The sequence below is a fragment of the Micropterus salmoides genome, unplaced genomic scaffold (genome assembly GCF_014851395.1).
Source record: "Micropterus salmoides isolate LMB-PRFRI ecotype aquatic unplaced genomic scaffold, ASM1485139v1 Ms_hic_scaffold_10, whole genome shotgun sequence".
Lineage (NCBI taxonomy): Eukaryota > Metazoa > Chordata > Actinopteri > Centrarchiformes > Centrarchidae > Micropterus > Micropterus salmoides.
Genome location: NW_024040041.1, coordinates 26,192,164 through 26,214,968, shown reverse-complemented (window position 1 = coordinate 26,214,968; position 22,805 = coordinate 26,192,164). Strand labels below are relative to the sequence as shown.

Sequence of the window (22,805 nt, the reverse complement as noted above, 5' to 3'; positions counted from 1 at the left end):
TGAGCCTAAGACAATTTTTCATCCCTTGTGTAGTTGGAGCTTTCAAAAAATGTCACAGGATCTTTATAAATTGATGACCGTCTTCCAGGAGAGCTGCTAAATGGACTTTAGGGTGAGACAGCTATTCTTTCCAATATCAATAATAAACTTTAAACCTACCAAGATGTCTCATAAAATGCTCAGGAAAGTATGGAAATTTTAATATTTGACAATATATGACAACTGCACAAATTCCATCTGCTGTTGAGGATAATCAAGATCAAAAGCTAAATTGACCTTCAACTGGTGTGTTATTTTAGTGTTCCCCTTATTTTTTTGAGCAGTGTATCTATCCCTGTATGTGACGGACCACCGTCACTACGGTTGAGTATGCGCTGTGACTGCCATACCAACGAGCCTGGCTCTTTGGCGTTGCGGTCAAGTTGCATGTTTGGTACCCTGTAGACCCAGGTTTGAATCTGGGTGGGGTGACTGCTCTTGCCTTTCCGTCACACTGTATAATATATTACAGGTGGACATAATACCATATGAGCTAATTATAAGAACTTATAATACGTAATTGTTTGCTTTAAGTAAAGTGACACACATTTTGTGCAGGAAAACAACTTTTATTTATGTTTCTTCACCTTATGAACAATCTGTATGAATTTTGAACATTTTGCAGTTTAGCACAAAAACACAACATAATTACATCAAGGTCACCCATTCTCAGGGTGGTGAAAGATCGCTCAAGAGAAGACCTGTTGCAGACCAACATCATGTAAGAAGAGGCTCAGATGTTATCACAGATGAATGGCGAGCCTATGGACTGACCCTAACTGATGCAGTGGATAATTAAAGACAACCACTTCACAAAACGTAGCCTATTAAAAGACATTTTAAAGTAATTGCGCTAGCGCTAACTGCCTTCCCTTTTCCAGCAGGTGCGGAAACAACAGACTTAACGGACACACTGTGACTTACACTGCACATGTTCTGCCAGACTGACAACTTACGAAGTTACTTACGAATGTGTGTCACTTTACTTAAAGCAAACAATTACATGTTATAAGTTCTTATAATTAGTTCATATGGTATTATGTCCATCTGTAATATATTATACAGGGATAGATATTTTATCACTTTACTTAAAGCAAACAAAGACATGCTGTATAACATTAAACATTACTATAAGCCATTATATATAGTAGTATTAATAACGAGGCAGAGTCGGTGGTTATAATGTGTTATGGAACATGGTCAGAGATTCTTGCCGCACATTGATATAAACTGGTATTACTATTAGTTATAAAACATTAAATCAAAAGGTCATAATACGTTATGAACTTTGCTATAGCGCCTAATGCATGTTTGTAAGTGATTATAACAATTGTTATAATGTCTTATGGACACATTATATTGTGTTATAAATATATGCATAAGTCATTATAGCGATGACCTTCATAGAAAGTGTTGCTGTGAGTTCTTGTAAGCATCTTTCGTAGTTTGTGACAGTCTAAGCCAAGCTGTGGTGTAACAAAGATGGATTAACTATGACAACCAAGAGGTCGTTGCAATTTCAAGCTCTAGTTTAAAGATGTTCATACCTCTTTAAAGTTGAATTCTGTCAATTCTCCAGCTTGTTCGTGATGGAAAGCAGCTCTCAGCACCTCATCCATCTGGTGACAGGCACATCATGTTAACACCAGGCTGATACCCACTTGCACGCCAATCAAATCACATTCATGTTTAGCTCTGTAAGGTGATTTATTTAGTTAAGGATGAATTTTAAACTGTGCTGGATATGTTCTTCCCTCAAGGTCCATCCATATGCCCTTCAGGTGAAGCTGCCTATCAGGCCCACCCTAAGACCCTTCAAACAATGTGTCGCATCAGCAGCTAGAAATCAATGTTGCCAAGATAAAATAATTAAATTTTGCACAAAACAAGATCTCATAACAGAGGCAATTTCACTTAGGGACCAACAGGTTGAAACTTTGGAAAACTGTCTTCAAACTTTTACTATCTTGGTATACTTCTGGACTCCCAGATGAGCTTCCCTTAAAATACAGAGTATATTTTCAAGAGATGCTCACGGTAACTTTACACTCAGCGGTCTAGGTGTTGGTCACAGATTTTAGAAATATGTGTGCAAAACTATTGTTGAGAGAGTTTCAACGTATCACCTTCTTGCCTGGTACGGTCACCTAAATTGTAGATCTAAGAACAAACTTTGTAGGATTGTGTCAATGGTAAGCAAAATAGTCGCAAACCCCAAAAGGCCTTGACTGAACTCCCAACCTCTCTTCAGCCAGTTCGAGATTTTGAGCTCTGGGAGGCGCTAAAGAGTCCCCCTGCTGACAAAACGTTTATGAAGTCCTTCATACAATCAATATTAATAACTGTTTGTTTGTTTGCATTGTTGTTTCTTGTGTTTGGTGAGCCTAAGACAATTTTTCATCCCTTGTGTAGTTGTAGCTTTCATAAAATGTCACAGGATCTTTATAAATTGATGACTGTCTTCCAGGAGAGCTGCTAAATGGACTTTAGGGTGAGATTGTTTTGTCAGCTATTCTTTCCAATATCAATAATAAACTTTAAACCTACCAAGATGTCTCATAAAATGCTCAGGAAAGTATGGAAATTTTAATATTTGACAATACATGACAACTGCACAAATTCCATCTGCTGTTGAGGATAATCAAGATCGAAAGCTAAATTGACCTTCAACTCAGATTGTCTTTGCTTGTCAACTGCTGTTTCCAAAGGTCAAGAATAAACATTGAAACTCAGTATTGACAGTAACAGGTTTTAACATTTTCCATTTTAAGGAAAAAATATGTTTAATGTTTTTAAGGTAATTTTGACAGCCAATTGTGTGTTTGACCATAACTCCTGTGCCTAAACTGACCTTTTTCCAAACAGACTTTTGACATGTCATGGCAGGAAAAGCACAGGTGTAATTAATTACATTTGGTTTGGTTGGTTGTTCCAGCTCCAGGGTCCTGTTATGGGACATGTTTCCTGCTGGGACAGAATGGAGCCATCATTAGTTAATTAATTATATTAATTACACCTGTGCTTTTCTTGCTTTAAGTCACGGTGGCTGCCATTAAAAAGGTCTATACCTTGAGACAGCTGCAAGACAGACGAAATGGATATACATTTAAAAACCACGTAAACAGAAACATTTAGCATTAGCAGTAGTTAGCTACACCTGTTAACTTCAGTGCACAACAGATTGTCACGTTTGACCTTACCTTCTCTCATATGTGATGAGAACACCGTAATTTGGCGGTTAGCGTGCGCCACCTGGCGTTTGCTGTCCCGACTTGACTTGTGTTCCCAGAACTCCCAGAACTGTAGCTTTTCCAAACATTAAGATCAAGACACGCGAGCGAGAGCGTGCTTTACGCACACAGCTCCACAACCCTTGAGATGCGCGTGCGCCCCAATGTAGCCACGCGCAGATAAAACTGCAGGGCGCGCGAGTGAAAGAAAGCGAAGTTTGATCATTAATCAAGACGGCTTCAGCTCGGTCGTTCACGTAGCTCAGGGACTGCTCTTGTGCGCGTTCACGCTTCAGATTTGGAGATGTCGGAGCTGTCTCCGCGCGGCCGGTGGCGGAGAGGAAAGTGTTTTGTCTACTGAAAGTAATCCAACTAAAAGGAGAAAATGATCAGGTAAGTGACTGAAAATCAATTGTTTGTTTGCTTCATTCAAGCCAACAGTGTTAGTTAATTAGTTAGTTTAGACGTAACTTTAGAAATGCTCAGTAGACTTTAGTAAAATGTATGTATTTTATTATTTATGAAGTGTCGATACTTTCTGCATTATAGTGAAATACAGCGAAATGGAAAAACTTATATGTGCATGTATGTGACGCCGCAATGTGTGTTTATATTGATCTTGAGAGAAAATAATGAATGTAGTAAAATGTAGTTGCAGAAGTTATATTTATTGTCTGTTTTGTTGCCGCGTTGCACATCTATTGAGGCATAGGGAATTCTGAAAAGTTTTCCACGGTCCCCAAATTGAGACACTCTTTTGACGCACTTTTGTGTGTGGGGCACCACACGATATCACACAGGTGTATTATAATTGCATTAAACCAACAAAAGGCCAAACCAAACAAACTTTAAATTTTTTATTTAATTTTCTTATCTTATCGTTTGTTGTGGTTTGCAGTGGTGGAATAAGTATTTAAATCCTTTACTTCAGTAAAGGTAGTAATGCCACAGATATACACAGTAAAATCACTCAGTGTTACTTAAGTAGAAGTACAGAAATATGAGCAAAAAAGCCAGAAGTTTCTAGTTTTACTTCTACTTTATACTGTTGCTTCATCTCACCTAGAGTAAGGATCATGTAAGTCCATCTTTGGGTTTTTGTAATGTAAAATGTGACTTTGCTATCAAACTATAGCTGGAAGATAAATGTAGTGGAGCACATTTTAAAGCTGGTATGTTTTGTATGTAACATTGTGGTCTGAAAAGTTAGTAAAACAGTCAAATAAATGTAGTGGAGTAGAAGTATCTGTACTCAAATCTGTACTTATGTACAAAACTTAAAAAGTAAATGCACTTAGTTGCTTTCTACAACAAAGACTATGAGATTTGTTCTTAATTTGCAGTAAAATCATCTTGGTAAGACTTTGGGGTAAAAGCTGGTCTTCTAAAAAAACTGCTTTTGTTTGTTTTTCAATACAGATTTTTTTTTATAAAGTTGGGTTTGAATGCCAAAAAGCAAAACTGACTTAAAGTAATAAATCTTTACAAAACTGTGGTGTTGCTATAAATCATCACAGGCAGCAGAGACGAATGTGGGAGAATTATTTTGAGTGACGAAAAATCAAGTTTGTTTAGTAGAGGCCTTTTCAAGCTTTTGAAAAGTCTGTGAAAGGAAAAGGAGTCAGAGTCAAGCTTTGTGACAGGAGAGAGTTGAGAGAAAGCCCTGTATGATACAGCGAGTGTAACACAAATTAATCTGATTAAGGAATTACAGCATTCCATGGCAGAATCTCACATAATCATCCAGGCAAAAATGCAGGTTTACAATGTTGTAATGTTGAAAGTTAAGCTGCCCTGTGGTGATTTATGCCTGGAATATCATACGAAACTGTATTTCTGGTTAATAATGTCATTCCTAATTACACATAAATTAAACTGAACCTAGAGAGCTGGGTAGCCAATGACAGCTTTCCTTCAGAGTTTGCACACATTCACACAAGTGATTGGGTGTGGCAGGACGGGTTAATATGTGACTAAACCGAGCATAAGGGCAGGTATACTTTACACTTTCAGAGAGAGTGATATATATGATAAATATGTCACCAAAATCAAACTGCAGATAATCCAAAAATACTTAAGAAGGTAAGAGGTCAAAGTTCATGAGAGTTTTTTGTTCTTTGTTGAGGGCTTAGATGTGTGTTTATTGCTGGAGCTGCTAATCAAAGTGAATCCAAACTGACCGGCTGCTTGTTAAAGTTTAATAGAATGAATATAATGTTTGAATTTGGTCATGCTTGCCCCAGTTTAGCAAAACGTCTCTGTATAGTAAACAATCTGTTCTCATTATGCTCAAACAAAGGGCTAGTGCACTTCAGCTTTTTATGTACTCGGATACGGATCAGTTATATGTGTGTGTTGTAGGTGTGCCACATTTAGAAACAGACAAAACACTGCTGATTGTATTGTCCTCTCCATTGGCTCAGACGTGAATTGTATTCCAACAAAAGAAGTGGAAATCAGAAATATGCAGAAATATCCACAAGTGTGGTGATAATGTCACACTTCCCCAAACTTGATGTCACTAAATCAGACTAAAACAGCCAATTATTCTCTCCTGGACAGATGAGCTCCCATCCATAATCGAGCTCGGACAATCAGCCAATCTTGATTGGACTCTTGTCCTCTCGAACGAGTTGCTGCTTGCAACCGCTGTGGGAGCCGGAGTCGCCATGGAGACAGTGGTGATCGTGGCCATTGGGGTGTTGGCCACCATTTTCCTGGCTTCCTTCGTTGCCCTGGTGGTGGTGTGCAGACACCGCTACTGCCACCCTCACGACCTGCTGCACCACTTCGACTCAAAGTCAGTGAATCAATACAAAGCCTCTAAGTCTGTATCAGACGAAGTTTACATTCTGTTTCAGAACTTCTATCAGAATTTAAGGTCTTAAAATGTGTTTTTCGGTTTTATTGGTGTTAGTTCTCCTGTCACCTGTGCAACAGGTTTCTCTGCATAGCCTATGTACTGTTTGATTAGTGTTAGTATTACAATATTCCAACTATTTATGTACGTTTTGAAACTTGGTTTTTGGGCATTTAATGTTTGTTTTTATTTATATTAATTAACAATAGTGGAAAGATACTAGGAAACAAGGGAGAGAGAGATGCAACAAAGGTCTCCAAAACAGTGATGTTGCAGTACATGGTTGGTTTCTTAACACTAAAGCCACACGATTACTTTTCAACCTCAGTTTACTGATTTTCCACTGCCTTTTCACCCTACTGATGTCCTTTACTCTTTGATTAGTTACTAAATGTTTAATCAGTTCCAGGTAGAAAAATAAAAGGTCACAAATGATCGAAATATTGATTTCCACAACCTGCAGGTATCCAGAATAAGTTAATTTGTAGTGTACATCAAAATTCTTCAGTTAGCTTTCTTTCTCTCATGGTTAACCAGTTTGTGGTACCCAGGAAAAAAATGTGCTATTGGATCTCGATAGATGCCCCCACCTCCTACAGAGTGTGAGTTGTATCCGTACCCTGTTGCCAACAAATTCACTTGAAGTACAACAGGCTATGATACGTCCGTTGTGTGCTCAGAGACACAGCACCCCTTTAAACGATAAGGCAACAAGTTCAACCAACGGCACTAAAAGCTGCTTTGATGGTGCAAATTCCCCCCTAAAAATTTACAATTAATCAATTCACCCCAGCCAGTTTAAATGTAATGAAACTTGGACTTTGTTCTGTTTTTTAAAGACCCACAGTGGATCTGATTGGAGCAATGGAGACCCAGAGTGAGCCATCGGAGCTGGAGCTGGACGATGTGGTCATCACCAACCCTCACATTGAGGCCATCTTGGAGAATGAGGACTGGATAGAGGACGCCTCGTATGTCTTACTGGTGGCATTGTGGCATGACATAAGTTTAGCGTTTTAGACGTTTAAGTTACATCTCTCAGTGCTTCTACTGGACTTTGTCACTGTCATAGATGTGAATAACATGAACTTTTCTCCAACAGTGGATTGGTCTCTCACTGCATCTCTATCTTGAAGGTAACTTAATTTCTCACTTGCTCCGTCAATCAAGTTTTAGTCTATATTTTTATTGATACTAACACATAATACTTCCACATGCAGATCTGCCACACTTTAACCGAAAAGCTGGTTGCCATGACAATGGGTTCAGGGGCAAAGGTCAAAGCACCAGCCAGCCTGAGTGACATCATCACTGTGGCCAAACGCATCAGCCCGAGGTAACACACAGCGTCCGATTCACCACATCTCAATATTAAGACATTACTGACTCAGGCAAACCTGCCTCCTCACGTCCTCACTGCCCCGTTTCGCAGGGTGGACGATGTAGTCAAATCCATGTACCCTCCTCTGGATCCAATCCTCCTGGACGCCAGGTAATCACATTTGTTGTCCCATCATTTTAAACGAGCTTTATGTATGAATTATGCTTGAGATGAGCAACCACTTGACTTGATTTATTCATAATGTAATAATAACAGTCGCAGGTACAACGACAGAGACAGTAATGCAAATGCAAGTGTCACTGAAAATTGATGCTACCAGGAAAACTACTCAAAATGTTGTTTTTCATCATTTAATCAAATTAAATTTAAAGTTTATGCAACCAATCGTGCTGTTTTATTTTCGTAACTTCTCAGTTCAACAGAGTGCCTATCATCCAGCAGCAGCCAGTTAAATCAAACCTATTGTCTTTTTCATCCTCCTCAGAGCCACTGCTCTCCTCCTTTCAGTCAGCCACCTTGTGCTGGTCACCCGCAACGCCTGTCACATGTCCGGCAGTATGGACTGGATCGACCAGTCGCTCCACGCTGCCGAAGATCACATGGTGGTTTTGCGTGAGGCAGCGCTGGCCTCCGAACCGGAACGTCACATGCACGGAGCAGACGCACAGAGAGAACATACCATCTAGAGCAAACACAGATACATACACAAACAAACAGCAGCAGCAGGGCATGGAAATATGTCCCAATTTATCCTTGAGCTGCCTCTTTCGAAATTCATAATTACAGGCACATATTCTGCCAGACAGTATTAAAAAGGCACGCTTCCTAAATTCATCATCCACTCCAAATTAAGAAGGACACCTGTGAGCGATAAATAGGCTGATGCTGATGGATACAGGGGCATGACTCTTGTCTGTCATTTTCATTTCTCCAAATCTTCTCTCAAATGTTTTCTTTATCATATTTGCACCAAAAACTGCTACAGCTACACAGAGGGTAAAGTAAAGTAGATGTCACACATTCAGATGCAGGGTTTTTTTATGTAACCCTACAGCAGATCTTTTTTAGTACTGGTCTGTTAAAGGTGTAATCCTCCAGCAAGTGAAAGGCCTTTTGGAAAATTTTCTTCTGGAGCGCGGCATCACCCAGCAGTGGGCCTAAATCCAATCTCGCCGGCACTGCACAGTCACATGGAGGCTTAGTCAGCTAATCCATTCTGAGGAAAATAACACCCAGTTACCCAGTGAACACAGAGGGGCTCCAAGTCAGTGGACCAATGGAAGAACAACTTGACTTATTTACAATTTGTGGGGTCAGCGTGACTGGTGGAACACAGATACTCTTAACGCTGTTAGAAATCACCGGTCTGTGAGTTTTCATAGATCAGCAGCAGTAGTTTCTGCCACATCAGCAGCAGAGTAAAGGTTTTTCCAGTTGAGTAACGCCCTTGTGTCCCATTGCTGCATTGTACTATGATTAATTGAGGCTGTTATTGATGGAGAACTATCTCTTTTAGCTATGCTAGCAGCATTGCCCTAGGTATGGCAATGTCTTTGTGACCGTCCAACGCTTTTGTCCACACTGAAATATCTCAGCATCTAGATGGATTGGCACAAAAATTTGGACCGACATTCATGGTTCCCACAGAATGGATCCTAATGACTTTGGTCATCCCTGGATCTATAGTCCAGGGCCACCAGCAGGTTCACATTTGTGGTTTTTAGTGTCTCAGCAACTTTGATTGCAATGACCTAACGCACAGATAGACTATTTATGTGCCCCACAGGTTGAATCATGACTTTGGTGATCAATTTTAATACAGCACCAGTAACATTCAATGTGTCAAATACTTTGGTTTATCTAATGGCAGTACCATAAAACTGTATTTTGTGTTTAGTGCTAATTAGCATTAGCTTTCTAATACACCAAACAAAGATGCCAAACATTATACCTGCTAAATATGCTAATGTTAGCATTTAGCTCAAAGCACCACTGTGCCTGAGTACAGCCTCACAGAGCCACTAGCATGGCTGTAGAAGTTGTGTTTTTCCCCTGTATGATTTCTGAAAGGCAGTGCTAGACATTGAGTGAAGAAACACTTGTTCTTTAATTCTGACAACAAAATGTTTTTAAAAAGCTCAAATTCGCTGTCATATTCAAGAGTAGCAGCTGTTTCTAGCTACATGTGTCCAGGAATAATAACAATATTACACAAATATCAAAATAGACCAAGACATTTTAAGTAAATCACCATTAGCTTTTTCCTTTCAAAAATATTGAGCGTTCACACACCAGGCTACTGGAAGATGTCTTCATGTATTATTGTGTTATGAGGATGTTTTGAACTGTGTTCAAAACATCCTCATGTGTGTTGACTGATGTGAGGCAGAATTAGCGTGTTGTTTTGGGCCAGAGGGATGTTATTGGAGCATGTCTACTTGCTCTTCCATGCATAGCTAATAGTGAATCCCCAAGGAGTCCTAATAAGGCATTACCCACAGTCACAATGAACACATGGGCCAACACAAGGCTTCAATACACATGGCACAAACCTTTGTACACACAAGGCTGGCAGACAAATGAACACATCAGTACATTCACTGTATGACACACGACTGTAAAATACACATCATGTATTATGGAGTCAAAAACACACTGGTGACAATCAGGAGGAAAAGCAGTTCAATTAACTGAAATCGAACTTAAGCAAAAACTGTAGCTCTGAGCATGAAGAGATGTTTTGATGGAAAGGTATCAATCCAGGAGAAAACATTTAGAAAGTGGTTAGCTTTTTATTTTTTATCTTGTTTACATTGTTTATTAGCATTGATCTTTTTTGTAAGCACTCTTTTGTTTTCTCATCCTTATCCCACAATTTGTTACTGATATCCTTCCCTTACTCCTACACACCATTTCTTTTTTTGTTTTTATCTTTCATTGATTTGTACAGATAAAATGAAATTTCGTCGGAAAATGTGCTTTGTTTTTGCTCTGAACAATAGCTACAGTGAAATTCGTGTCTGATTAAAAAGTCCACACACTCGTACTAATTTGACATAAATAAAAGTGAACTTCTTTCCTCTTTTTATTACGTTGTGAGCAGTCCTTTGTTTGCAGCAACATGGTGCAAATATCTCCCTGCCATCTTCCCTGCTGCAGAAGCATCAGTCAGCCTCCACTTGTTTGTGCTGTCTAGCAAAGCAGCCCTTTGCTTTTCTTCAAATCAATTTGCTTCCAGCTTGGGAGGGAGGCGTATTCATCTCTCTTCATTTCCAAAACAGTCTGAAACATAATTGTGGTGATTTATTTATGCAGGAAACAATGTAAAAATCAACTCACATAATAAAATATTAATGTTAAAAAAAGTTCAGGCTAAACTCCCTCACAGGATTTATCATCAGATTACAAAATATGGGAGCATCTTTTCCATTGGAAAAATATGGCAAACACTGCAGCCTGCTGGTTGAAAGACGTCACTGCCTACTGCTCCATCAGTTTACCTGGAAGTCTTGATCAGACAGGTAGACTTCCAGGTGCTGGGGGTCGACTCCTTCAGGTAAGGGGGTCCGCAACAGCTCCTCCAGAGGGTACTGGGTCTTCATGAGCTGGGCCAGGGCGTCCTGCACCAAGGTCAGCTTCACCCGCCCCGTGTCGCCCTGACACACACACATCAAACACACCCAGGGAAAGGGAGAGAAGTTGCTATGAATGGCAGCAACAGACCGTATTAATAATTGGAGATATTTGATGTGTATTGCACAATGCTTGAAGAAGTAACCTAAGGCAGAAGGTCAGGAGTAAGATACATCATTAGTTCCCCCCATTGTGACAACTAATTGAAAAAGTATCCATGTGAATTGTGAAAATCAAATTATACGGGTGACAAAATGATTTTTAGATTGATTGCTTGTTTGGTCGACATTTCAAAATCCAAAATCTAATTTAATCGAATTATTCTAATAAATTGAGGTTGTTACCAATGAAGAACCTGATATGACTTCCACTCAAATAATACAGGGGGGAAAACAAATAGAGGAGATACCAGGTTCTCCATCTACAACAGTCTCTATTAATTGTATTAATTGAACCTTTGTTGTTTTTGGCATTACAGGTCAATTTTAATGTTTTGGAGGATCAACAAAATACTAGCAATAAGTCTTAAAATATTGGTGAGCTTTAGCATCCAAAACCCCATATTAATTTACAGTATCTACTAATTTCACAGAGATAATGGCACAAAATTAGAAATACTCAACTATTCCAACCAGGACGTTATTCTTGTAAAAGAGGCAAAGCTTTAAAACTCCATTGCAAGCTTTTATTTAATTTCAACTATTTAATGATAAGGATCATTCAGAGAAACAGTCCTGCATTCAGATGAAGAATTACTTCACAAAAATACAATTTATGAGCCAATAAAGTGTTATCAAAGGGTGGGGGGGATCATTGCAGACAATTTTATGTAGCAGTGGCCTGTGAGAACCCTCTATCATGTTGACATGGCTGGCAATTATACACAAAATACTGGCAGATGAATGTCTATAGAGATAATGGCTTGGAATCTCAAACACCTTTCATACATATTAATACAAAGAAATATTTCTTTAGATTTATCCATGTCAGAGACAGCTGATAAAGAAATTAAACAGAGTATAGTAAACCTAATTTATTCAATATATTCATTGATGCATGTAAGATTAATAAACAACAACAAAACAACATGATAAGAAACATTTAATATCACAAATCTACAGTTGAATACAAAACTACATTAATGTTTATGTCAGACAGACACGGGAGAAGGAATCAGGCCTGGACATATCTGAAGTTGGAATTTGGGAAAGCAAGGCTAAAAACGTTGGATGAACATAAAATTATATTTTGTGGTTCCAAAATTAAAATTTGCTCAAAGGGGTTATCAGGGACAGGATGAATGCTGGAAGCAGCGTGGTGAGAAAATGACTCATTTTTTGAGCTTTTTCATATTGGCAAGATATTGTTAAAGAAATAATGAAAAAGTTTGAACTAGATATTAATTGCTGTTTTGTTACATTATACCTGCGCAAATTTCCAGACAAACTCACGGCTCAGGATGAATAAAATACTCCTGGCTGCAGCCAAACCCTCCAACAAAGGACAACTGGACTGCAGTTGTCAACAAAACAAACTTTGTGGAGAAACTGACCTTTACCTTAAGACTATGATGTGATCAATATGTATAATACTGAAAGAATGGACAACATGTATGTGCCTATAAGATGCAACCCATCACATACTGCATGTCATTGAAAGTAAAGTATAATGTAGCCCATGTCAATCCCTCCTTTTAGCCCTGAAAATGTCAAAAAAAATTTAAGCCAAAAAAAGATTATACTGCATGTCTAACCTTCTTTGTGAGGCTGTTAATCTTCACACGATATAGACCCATACGTCACTCCCACAAGACTACACAACATGTTGCCTTGTTCCTACATGATTAGCTGATCATATAACTGCATGGTGCATGTACCTGTCTATGGGGTCCTGGGCTCCTCTCCCAATGGGGGAACACATTAGTGAAGGTGAGAGGTTCTGACCCCTCAAAGATGAGATAGGCCTGTGGCGGGCGTCTTGGGTTCATCTCTGGGATACAAAGAGAAAAATCATACCATTGTTTTTAAACGCATCAACAACCAGCAACCTCTTTTCGTTCCCCAACACATTCGTTTCAACAACAGCGTCCTCCCACCTTTGCAGTACTGCAGCGCCGTCTGCATGGCACACCTCCTCTCGCTGTGCCAGCAGCTCCAGGCTGAAGCCGAGCTCTCTGTCTGCTCAGGCTGACCCCTCTGCCACAGGTAGACCTCCAGACGGTTGTCAAGCAGGAACAAGGCTGGGGGACAGACAAGAAAGACAGGGACAGTCTTTATTAGACAATAAAGTGGAATTAGATTAAATACATATTAAATTACATTTGACTTTAATGTTTTTGTGGGATATTTGTGTTTTGGCGGCAATAAAAAAAAATATATATGAGAAAAGGCGAAGTAAATGTTAACATGTAAAACAAAAATATTTTGTGAACATATAAAAAGACAATCAATGTATGACTCCATGCTTAATTTACTATATAAAGCCCCTAAACAGTACTATAGAACCTCAGCCGCCTTCAGTGTTTTAAGCCACTTCTTAAAATACATTTCAGTGGATATTTTCTAAAAACCTATTTGGGGAATTCAAATATTGGAGTTAAAGAGAAAAAGAACATATTTTGTGTATTGTGTGAAAGTGTGTGTTCTCTCACCTGGCAGTGGTACAGAATACAGGCTCTCCTGAACAAAGGGCATTGGCATCACGAGCCCCGGCAGCCGCGTTGGACTCTGCAGCTCTTCTGCCTGGAAACTCCCAGAGGAGGCACTCAGGTGGAAGAGGCGGGGTGTGAAGTTATACTTTCCTGGATCTGACAAAAGACAGGCATTACATTTTTCTACAATGATTTTAAAGTCCACAAGAAGTGAGAGAAATTTCCTTGATAGAGAAAACAAAAGTAAATGCTGTTTTCTACCTTGCAACATGCAGTCATAGGCCTTCCTGTCCATCTGTCCCAATGCTGTCCAGAAGTCTGCAGGCTCTGAACCTTCCTCCACTACCTGCACCTTCACAGCGCTACTTTTGCTGAGCCCCAACTCTGGTGGACACCTAATGAAAATGTTAAATTCACAGGGTGGAAAATAATTTCAACCATAAATGTTAAAAACATGCCTGGACACTCTTGTGAAAGCCCACGCAGAGTATGTGACTTACATTTGAGTGAGAAGTTCCACTGCCCTCTTGCCAACTTCTCTGGAGCTGGTATGAGCTTTACAGCCAGTCCAGAGATACAGCACCCCCTGCTGGCTATTGAGCAGGACAACAGAGCCCCTGGACCTCAGACCTGCACAGCAGCAATCCACTTCCAACAGAGAGCCCTCTTCTGGGAGCTCTCCTCGCACACAGAACAGACGCCACTCTGCTACAGCAAAGAGATTTTTAAAATCACATGACAAAACAAGATACAGGAAGACAGAAATATGCCCGTTCTCAACCTGCATTAGTGGAGGCCTCCTCTCGCTTGCCCTTGTGAATGACCAGGCCTCCCTCGAAAAGCTGCAGGAAACAGGGAGGTTCCTTTCCTTGAAGTACCAATACCTTCAGAAACAAGACAAAAAACATAAAGGCTGCTGGAGGCGTAGATGTACTTTCAGTAAAAAAAAAAAAAAGTACTCAAGTAGTAAACAAGGGTTCCTTTTACTGTTATAATGTTTTAATTATTGTTGCATTAACCTGTAAGAATTTTTTGAGTGTTTTAGTTGATTAAGCCGTTCAATGCGTTGTACCCTTTAAAAGGAAGAAATAATGTGAAAGGACAAGTAGAAGTCATGCTAAATGCTTTCATCCATTTTATTCTGAAAGAAGAAGCGTAACAACAACATCAAACATGATATAACCAATTCTCAAAATATTTAATATTAAAAAAACATTCTTCCACATATATGACATTTTATGAAAAATGCCAAATCATTGTCATCTGTCAAACAGTTTAAACTCTAACTCAAATGTCGGCTGTTTGACAGATGACCGTGAGGAGGGGTACAGACGCCTGATTGAGAGCTTCATTGGATGGTGTGACAGCAGCCACCTCCAGCTCAACACAAGAAAAACCAAGGAGCTGGTGGTGGACTTCAGACGCAGCAAGATGCCCCTCACCCCTGTTGTAATAAGAGTTGAGGGAGAAGAGATGGTGGACACCTACAGGTTCCTTGATAGTGCAACTCAACAATAAACTGTACTGGACAGACAACAACCCTCTACAGGAAAGGACAGAGCAGGCTGTTTTTCCTGAGGAGGCTCAGGTCTTTCAATGTGTGCACCAGGCTGTTACTGATGTTCTACCAGTCTGTAGTGGTCAGTGTCATCTTCTTTACTGTGGTTTACTGGGGAGGTGGCATCTGGACTTGTGGAGTCTAGCTCGGTAGTGGGGATGGAACTGGACAGTGTGGAGGCAGTGACTGGTAGCAGGATGAGAGGGAAGCTGAAAACCATCACCCCTCTCACCCTCTCTATGCTGATCTGAGGCAGCTCAGGAGCACCTTCAGCCACAAACTCATCCAGCCCCGAGCCTCAAAGCACTTTGGAGGCTCATTTGTGCCATCGGCCATCAGGCTCCACTACACCACAGCACCCAGCTGACGGATTTTGCTGATTATATTTCAAACATTTATCTGGTTGTAAATGGTTGTATATAATTATTATTGATCGTACAGTCTAAATAGTGTGTTAATACTTCTACGTAGAATGTTAATTGTATATTGATCGCATATAGTGTGCTTTCAGTTTATATATATTTATACTGCATCTGTTATTTTAAATTCCTTTGGGCTGCTATGTTGGCCGAAATTTCCCCTACAGGGGATTAATACAGTTGTATCTTATCTTACCTTATCTTAACATATGCTGAGCACATATGTATTCAGTGTGTATTTTGCATGTAATACTGCACTTTATCTACCAACTACAATCATACAGTTCTTACAGTGTTGTTAACTTTAGTCATCAACATTTCAATCAATTCTGTAGGCCATGAGCTTACCTGTGACTCTTCGTGGTTGTTCATCCCGATGGACAGGAAAGCTGCAGTGTCCCGCCCGCTGACATTGGAGTGACGGCCTCTCCACAGAAACAAGGCTGTGGTTTCTTTTTGTTGTCCGGAGACCCTGCTACACTCGTCAGCGCTGTTTATGTTATCTACAGCATAGAAAAACATGGGTCATCATTAGACTGCATGACTGCACTTTTGTAGCTGATACTCTCCAAATCAAACTACAATGGTTAAAACTACAAAATGTCAAGAAAAATAAGACGTGCAAAGGTCACGTAGTATGTGATGAATGTCACTGACCAACAGTGTTAATGGTGTATGTCCAGCGGATGACGTAGGAGTCTTCTTCATGAAGCTGTCCGGTGCTCTCCAAGGGAATTTCACTGTCATCAAATTCCTGGACGTGCCAGGTCTCTACAGCAACTGTCTTCAGCTCCATCTGATGTCCTCCCTCCAGCATGATGACTCCGTGCCCCCTCTGGACATCAACTCCAGCCAACACACTATGAACCAAGCTGTCCCCTCCCAGTGACTGACCTGAGACTAGAGACTTGGCGTCACAGGCACTCAGGGGGTCTGATGATGGGGACACGGCCTCAGAAGACTGTACTGGGACAGGCTGTGCAGAGATGGAAAATAGATGAGAGTGAGAAGCAGTTAAAAGAGCAGATATTTCCCCACATGTTGAAATAACTGTTATTTTCCTGTTATCAATCAACAAGCAAAGGTTTTCTGTGTGCTGTAGTGGGACTTTTAAATGTTGAACTGTGAAATGAACCTGTGGCTCCTTGTCCACTGAAATAGTTTCCTCCCTGCCTCCACTCGTGCCCGTCCAGTCCAGGAATTTCTCTCTGAACAGAGCGGTTTCATTGTGCTCTGAGACGCAGCCGAACAACGCCCAGCTGGGACGTCCCTCCCCCCTACTGGGGACAGAATTAAAGGTGCGTGAACAAATGTCAGTTATTAATACATAGTTATGATGTTTTTCAAACAAACTACTATTTATCAGACACAACTTAGCAGGGGGGTAGGAGTGGTGGGAACGTGAGGGTGGATACTAGAACTAATAGTCGTGGATGCGTGGAGGGGCCCAGAGAGAATGCTTTAAATGTGCAGGGTGCAGATTTTTGTGCGACGCCCCTGCTACTTAGTTTTACAGGGAACCCCTATACACTTTTATGTATGTTTATTAACTTAAAACTTAATAAACAGAGGAAATCATTACTCACATTTTTGTTTTAATGCTCTTAAATTATGATATTATGATATTATGTTATTATGGGAATAATGCTATCATATTAACCTGTCTCTTAATATGTGTAGTTTAACACATTTGGGTGCATTCTTAGTATGAACTATGGCTGTATACACTATATGGTAAAAAGTATGTGGACATGCCTTTTTTGAATAAGGGAAATTATGATATTTTAGACAATAATGTGCATACAACTTTGTGGTAACAGTTTGAAGAGGGCCCTTTTCTGTTTCAACATGTCAGTGCTCCCGTGTACAAAGCCAGCTCAATAAAGACATGTCTTTTCCAGTTTGGTGTGGAGGAACTTGACTGGCCTGCACTGAGCCCTGACCTCAACATAATCCAACATATTTGGGATGAACTGGACTGTGAGCCAGGCCTTATCACTAAACATTAGTGCTGGACCTTACTAATGCTTTTGTGGAGCAAATCCCTGCAGCCGGGTTCTTAAATTTGGTGGACAGCCTTCAAAGAAGAGAGAGGACTGTTGTAGCAGCTGGTTTTTGAATGACATGGAATATTTCTGTGAGTGTACTGTAGGCATGTAGTAGACTTTAATGTTTGCTCTCAGTGTGAATATATGTTTGCACAGAGTGCTGCAGTAAACTGGGGTTTCTGTCCACTTTCTTAATGACAGCATGTCAATATGTAGTGTGGACTCACAACTGCCTGCTGGGATTTTACAGCATGTCATGTGGTTACAATGCTGTATGCTGGGGTTTTTCCACGTGAAATGTGGAATTACAAGCAATTCTCTTTGGTCTTACAGTGTGTGTGCACAGTAAACTTAATGCTGTATGCTGGGGTTTCACAGAGTGTTGTGTGGAATTACATCCATCACAGTTGTACTCCACTGTCTCTGTAATGTGCCCTAATATTGATATGCTGATATTTTTTTGTTGTGAAGTGCGAACTAAAAGCTTTACAGCTTGCAGTGTGAACTTACAGCGGTGTACTGGGGTTACACTGTGTGGGATCCAGTGGATTGACTCGGCAGTTGCTGTAGTCATAAGCTCCAACCCACACTTGGTGAGTCAGCTGGAGAGCAACAGTCTTCCTGCTGAGGGAAACATCCTGTCCCTGCCACAGGTACACCTCACTGCCGAAATCAAACACCAGGGCCTGGACACACACAGGCATATACAGTGTGTGCACACATTGGACACTGTCATAATCAGCTATTAAAACTAACTTGTAAAACAACTTAGAAACAACACATAATCAACAACATTAATGATCAAGCAACAAGAGAATCCAGAAGAGACCTCAGACCTCAGTGGCACCCAGCAGGGAGACACTGGGAATGGAGGCCCAGGCCTGTTCATGAGGCACCAGTCTGTTCTCCACCAGCCTGTACACACAGTTGGACTCCACCACACCACACTCATAGAGGTCATCCTCTTCCTCTGCACTCGCTCCTGTTAGAAGAAGCACACACAAAAACATACTGTGAGGTCCAAGCAGCTAACTAAAGAAAATATACACAAAAATGTATAAAAGAACAAGCAGATCTTGATGCTGAAACAATCTACTCTGGGAGAAATTTACAGTAAATACAGTACAGACTGTAACCTCTGTATTGTGTCCTTCCTCCTAGAAGGCTCCAGAAGTCTGCAGCCAGGCTGCCGTCACAGTTCAGCCCTTCCTCCAGGTGGACGATCTGGGAGGCCCGACAGCCGAGATCCCCTTGACTCTGGATTATTGATGCCAACGTTGAGGCCTGAAAAAAAGAAAATACTTACTGAACCCTATGTGTTTAATGCATTAATGCATAATAAAAGAGAACATTAATGCTCTTGTTTATAAAAACATCAGAAAGCATCATACTGCCAGTATGACTTTACAGTATTTTAATGCATCTGAATGCTGCTCAAAATGCATTTTATGCACAAAATGCTCCTTGGGGCATTAAGTGTGATTTGTTAAATGCCATTTGTAGCATGAAATAAAAAATATGAATATGGAATATTTATGAAGTGGTTACAATTTAATTTTAATTAGATAGATAGATAGATAGACAGATAGATAGATAGATAGATAGACAGACAGACAGACAGACAGACAGACAGACAGACAGACAGACAGACAGACAGACAGACAGACAGATAGATAGATAGATAGATAGATAGATAGATAGATAGATAGATAGATAGATAGATATTTGTTCTACTAAATTAAGTTTCATGCCATCTGGACACTTTCACTAAATGTATTATTATGATACCCCGGCACTCTGTAATTTTATGCCACCAACATCCTGTCTTAATCAAAATTAAAACATTATGGTGTGTTTCTGTCCTTACTGATACCTTGGCTTTCTCTTGTTCGTTGGCAAACTCTCCACTCCACAGGATACAATGCTCCGGAGTGACCAGCAGGAAGCAGTCTCCACTGTTCAGCGACCGCACTGAGGGTTCAACCAGACGCACCTGGACATGCCGCCTACCTGTCACCACAGGCACTAGTTAATATAAAAACCTGAACACAAAGACATCATCATGAGAACACTCAAGCGCACAGATAAACCAAATCTTTTCTGACCTTTGATGTGAATGAGCATCAGGCTGTTGAAGGGAAGATAAGACTTGGCGTTCACAGCCTCTGAGGAAGAGATTAAGTCTTCTGATCTGGCAAGATGTGAATTGGCCACAGAGGAGTTCTTGGACTCTGTGGGGGAAAACACACTATAAGGAAGAAAGACAGTAAAAATGGGAAATGAGAAAAGAGAATATATTCCCTCTCACTCTTCTCTGTTTGGATCCTCTCCTCAGTAGCTGAGTTGTCTCTCTCTCCCATGTAGTCCTGGCTGATGTCCTCCCTGGCAGCGAGAGCCCTCAGAGGGTTTCTGGATCCCTGAGTCCGACGGGACGGACGCACTGAACGCCTATGCTCTGCTACTGCAGAGGTCAGCCTGCACCACACACACGACAAATACGGTTTCCAACAGACAGTACAGACAGTCTCCGAGGGAATATTATATTTAATAGCTAATGATTATTAATGCAAATCATACAAACTACGTGTGTTTAGTGCACAAAAATGTAGTAATTTTGCTCTTATTCCAAGATTCCAAGAAAAATAAAGTGCAATCAATCATGTTTGAAATTTTTGTCACTTTTGAAATCATTTCAGAGTGCTCTGGAAGTCACTTAGCCTCTGTGCATGTAATACAGAATAAAATAACACAGACATGACTCCCTGTAAAAACACAAGCTAAACGTTTGAGGTTGACCCGGTGTTCTCTGTTTCAGAAACAGTCAGCCCTGGTGTCTGTCAGTGAACTACTATTAGGGATGTGGTGCACAATTATCTTCATAAAATCAAGTTCATCTATGGGACTTTCAGAGAGCATAACATACAGCAGAATAGTATTTATCTCAAAAGAAAAAAACTAAAAACCGATGGGTGCAGTTTCCCTCTACCACATCCCTGAACATTTATGATATTTATAATACATCGATAGAAAAGGCCAATAATCTTACAATCTGTGGTCAAACCAGGCTCACATGGGTGTGTTGGTCTGGCAGAGGACACCCAGGTCCTGCTCACTCTCCGCAGCAATGTCTCCACAGGGTGGGGGGGCGCAGGCAGAGGAAGGTGACTGATCTCTGTAGAAACCCGACGTGTTTGAGCCATCCACAGGTGTCTCCTCCTTCACTTCATGTGGAGCCACTGAGAGTGGAGAGCTCTGTGGTGCTGCCAGACGACGGAACAGGAAATTAAATAAATTTTAACATAATTTTAAACAACTTGTATCAACAAGCCTTTACATATCCATGAAACTATTGTTCAACAGTTTAGAGAGAAACAAACAAGAAACTGGCACAAAGATTTTTATCATAAGAACTAATGCTGCTCAAACCTTCATAGGTGCACGTAGGAGCTTCAGAGGAGTGTCTCTTGTTCTGAGAGGTGTCATTTCTATCTGATTCTGGAAATCCAAGACCTAACAGATGATAAACGGCTCGAGTCAGAGATACAAACCCACAGAGGCTGAGTTTAAAGATGTGGTGATTATCAGATTAAAGAGAGTGAGTAAACCAGAGCACAAAAACTCACCTCTCTTGGCCATGTGTCCAGCCTTTTGCCCGTTCCTTTCCTGCTGTGTATTTATTTCCTCGGCTTCATCTGTCTGAAGCTCATCCTCGACTCCCTTCGCCTACACAGCCAGAAAAACAGACGTGTTAATGTAAGATTCAAGCATCAAAAATATTAAAATATTTAAAGAAATGCCGGCCTGCATCACCTTCTGTCTCCACTGAGGCTGAATCTGGTTATTGGTAGGAGAGGCGACTTCTTGTGCCTCAAAAGAAAGGCTTGTCTAAGGATGAAGTGAAAACAGAGTCCGATCGTGAGTCCTTTAGTGTAGGAGAGTAAAAGGAGACGCCTTTGGGGACGTGCATGACCAGGGGGAAAAATATGATGCAGAACCAACGTTGAAGGAACACGATTCATTTGGGGACAATGAGCAAGAGTGCTCACAAGGCTATCAGCTGTATTTAGGTAGCAAAACATATAAAGTACAAGATGTACAGATTTTTTACATGGAAGAAAGGGAAAACATTATGTTAGGATAAATCTTATTGTTTAATAACATTTTACTTTATTTATGTCTTATTTCTTAATGCTGCTCCACATGGTTAATTGGTGCAAATGTAGTCATTAACAATATTGCTCATTAGAGTTCTGCCTTGTATATTCTTTAGATGTATATACTGTTCTGTAATGTATAATGGGTGATATCATTACATTATTGACTCATTGTTTTGCTTTGTATTATTTATCTTGATTTATCTTTATTGATTAATGTGCATTATCCTTATAAATAAAGAAAAGGAAATAAAAGGAAAACATGATGCTCAATAAGGAAACACAACTCAGATTTAAAAAATGGCAAAACACCCCTGTTGCTTTTGAGTTTACTGTCAATACAGCAGGAATTATTATATCATTGTATTGTTTAAGTTTAACTTGCATATTTCATCAGCAACAGAACTCAAACTTGGATCTCCTTTGTAATTAGTTTCTCCAAAATCTAATTGGGAAGGTTGGGTGCGGGGATATGACATTTAATTTTTATTTCCAACAAGGGGAATGACAGAAAACATTTAGACGTTTAAACATTTAAAGAAAGAAGTGCAAGAGAACTATGAGAATACACAATTAACAGAATCAACATGGAAACTGTGAAGTTATAGCTGCAATGTATCATCTCAGGAAAAGGATCATTTTCACACAAAAACACTCAAACAGAGTTCACTCGTTAGCGTGAGTGAAACTTGTAAAAAATCACAGCCTCCTCAAACTGTGTGATGACAAAACTTTACACTGCATACAAAACACTGCAAAACCAAAAAGCGACAATTAATCTGCCATGCAGCGGCCCAAAGAATTACCTGATTGAAACACATGATATATTGGGGTGTACTGCTAGAATAGACAGAGGCAAAGACGGGTTCCTG

At 40.2% G+C, this 22,805-nt stretch overlaps 2 protein-coding genes and 1 long non-coding RNA gene across 10 annotated transcripts in view; 1 reads left to right on the top strand and 2 right to left on the bottom strand.

The window, feature by feature from the left end:
- The window catches only part of LOC119893274, a 39,141-nt gene extending 35,679 nt beyond the window's left edge, over positions 1–3,462 (bottom strand). Inside the window, exons 1-3 of one of the 4 annotated variants that reach the window (XR_005442790.1) lie at positions 3,240–3,462; positions 2,951–3,006; positions 1,587–1,658 (exon numbers count right to left, since the gene is read on the bottom strand). This is a non-coding gene — a long non-coding RNA (uncharacterized LOC119893274). Of the gene's footprint in view, positions 1–1,586; positions 1,659–2,890; positions 3,007–3,239 lie in introns of those variants that run through there. The other 3 variants (XR_005442787.1, XR_005442789.1, XR_005442791.1) reach the window with 3 other exon arrangements.
- A 64-nt stretch (positions 3,463–3,526) lies between these two features.
- Positions 3,527–10,517, top strand: tmem98 (transmembrane protein 98). Its single transcript, XM_038705296.1, has 7 exons — positions 3,527–3,662; positions 5,832–6,069; positions 6,969–7,100; positions 7,232–7,265; positions 7,350–7,465; positions 7,562–7,621; positions 7,956–10,517. Exons 2-7 carry the CDS (start codon positions 5,939–5,941, stop codon positions 8,155–8,157), a joined length of 675 nt encoding a protein of 224 aa, XP_038561224.1. The 5' UTR covers positions 3,527–3,662; positions 5,832–5,938; the 3' UTR covers positions 8,158–10,517.
- svilc (supervillin c) overlaps positions 9,555–22,805 on the bottom strand; it is a 26,499-nt gene continuing 13,248 nt past the window's right edge. For 3 of the 5 annotated variants that reach the window (XM_038705168.1, XM_038705199.1, XM_038705175.1), the window contains 22 exons: positions 22,740–22,802; positions 21,590–21,664; positions 21,403–21,502; positions 21,206–21,289; positions 20,850–21,039; positions 20,088–20,254; positions 19,885–20,010; positions 19,653–19,789; positions 18,916–19,063; positions 18,616–18,761; positions 18,290–18,465; positions 16,867–17,011; positions 16,389–16,707; positions 16,080–16,234; positions 14,536–14,638; positions 14,255–14,462; positions 14,016–14,149; positions 13,755–13,910; positions 13,200–13,343; positions 12,981–13,093; positions 10,972–11,127; positions 9,555–10,753 (listed from right to left, as the gene is read on the bottom strand). In XM_038705168.1, coding sequence (XP_038561096.1) covers positions 10,664–10,753; positions 10,972–11,127; positions 12,981–13,093; positions 13,200–13,343; positions 13,755–13,910; positions 14,016–14,149; positions 14,255–14,462; positions 14,536–14,638; positions 16,080–16,234; positions 16,389–16,707; positions 16,867–17,011; positions 18,290–18,465; positions 18,616–18,761; positions 18,916–19,063; positions 19,653–19,789; positions 19,885–20,010; positions 20,088–20,254; positions 20,850–21,039; positions 21,206–21,289; positions 21,403–21,502; positions 21,590–21,664; positions 22,740–22,802 — 3,135 coding nt within the window. In that variant the 3' untranslated portion in view covers positions 9,555–10,663. The remainder of the gene's footprint in view (positions 10,754–10,971; positions 11,128–12,980; positions 13,094–13,199; positions 13,344–13,754; positions 13,911–14,015; positions 14,150–14,254; positions 14,463–14,535; positions 14,639–16,079; positions 16,235–16,388; positions 16,708–16,866; positions 17,012–18,289; positions 18,466–18,615; positions 18,762–18,915; positions 19,064–19,652; positions 19,790–19,884; positions 20,011–20,087; positions 20,255–20,849; positions 21,040–21,205; positions 21,290–21,402; positions 21,503–21,589; positions 21,665–22,739; positions 22,803–22,805) is intronic. The other 2 variants (XM_038705183.1, XM_038705191.1) reach the window with 2 other exon arrangements.

Excerpts from the sequence above, each read along its gene's own strand:
- tmem98 (XM_038705296.1), top strand. The coding sequence starts at position 5,939 with ATGGAGACAGTGGTGATCGTGGCCATTGGGGTGTTGGCCACCATTTTC. Across the intron at positions 6,070-6,968 it reads CTGCACCACTTCGACTCAAA|ACCCACAGTGGATCTGATTG; the intron begins GTCAGTGAATCA and ends TGTTTTTTAAAG. Across the intron at positions 7,266-7,349 it reads ACTGCATCTCTATCTTGAAG|ATCTGCCACACTTTAACCGA; the intron begins GTAACTTAATTT and ends TTCCACATGCAG.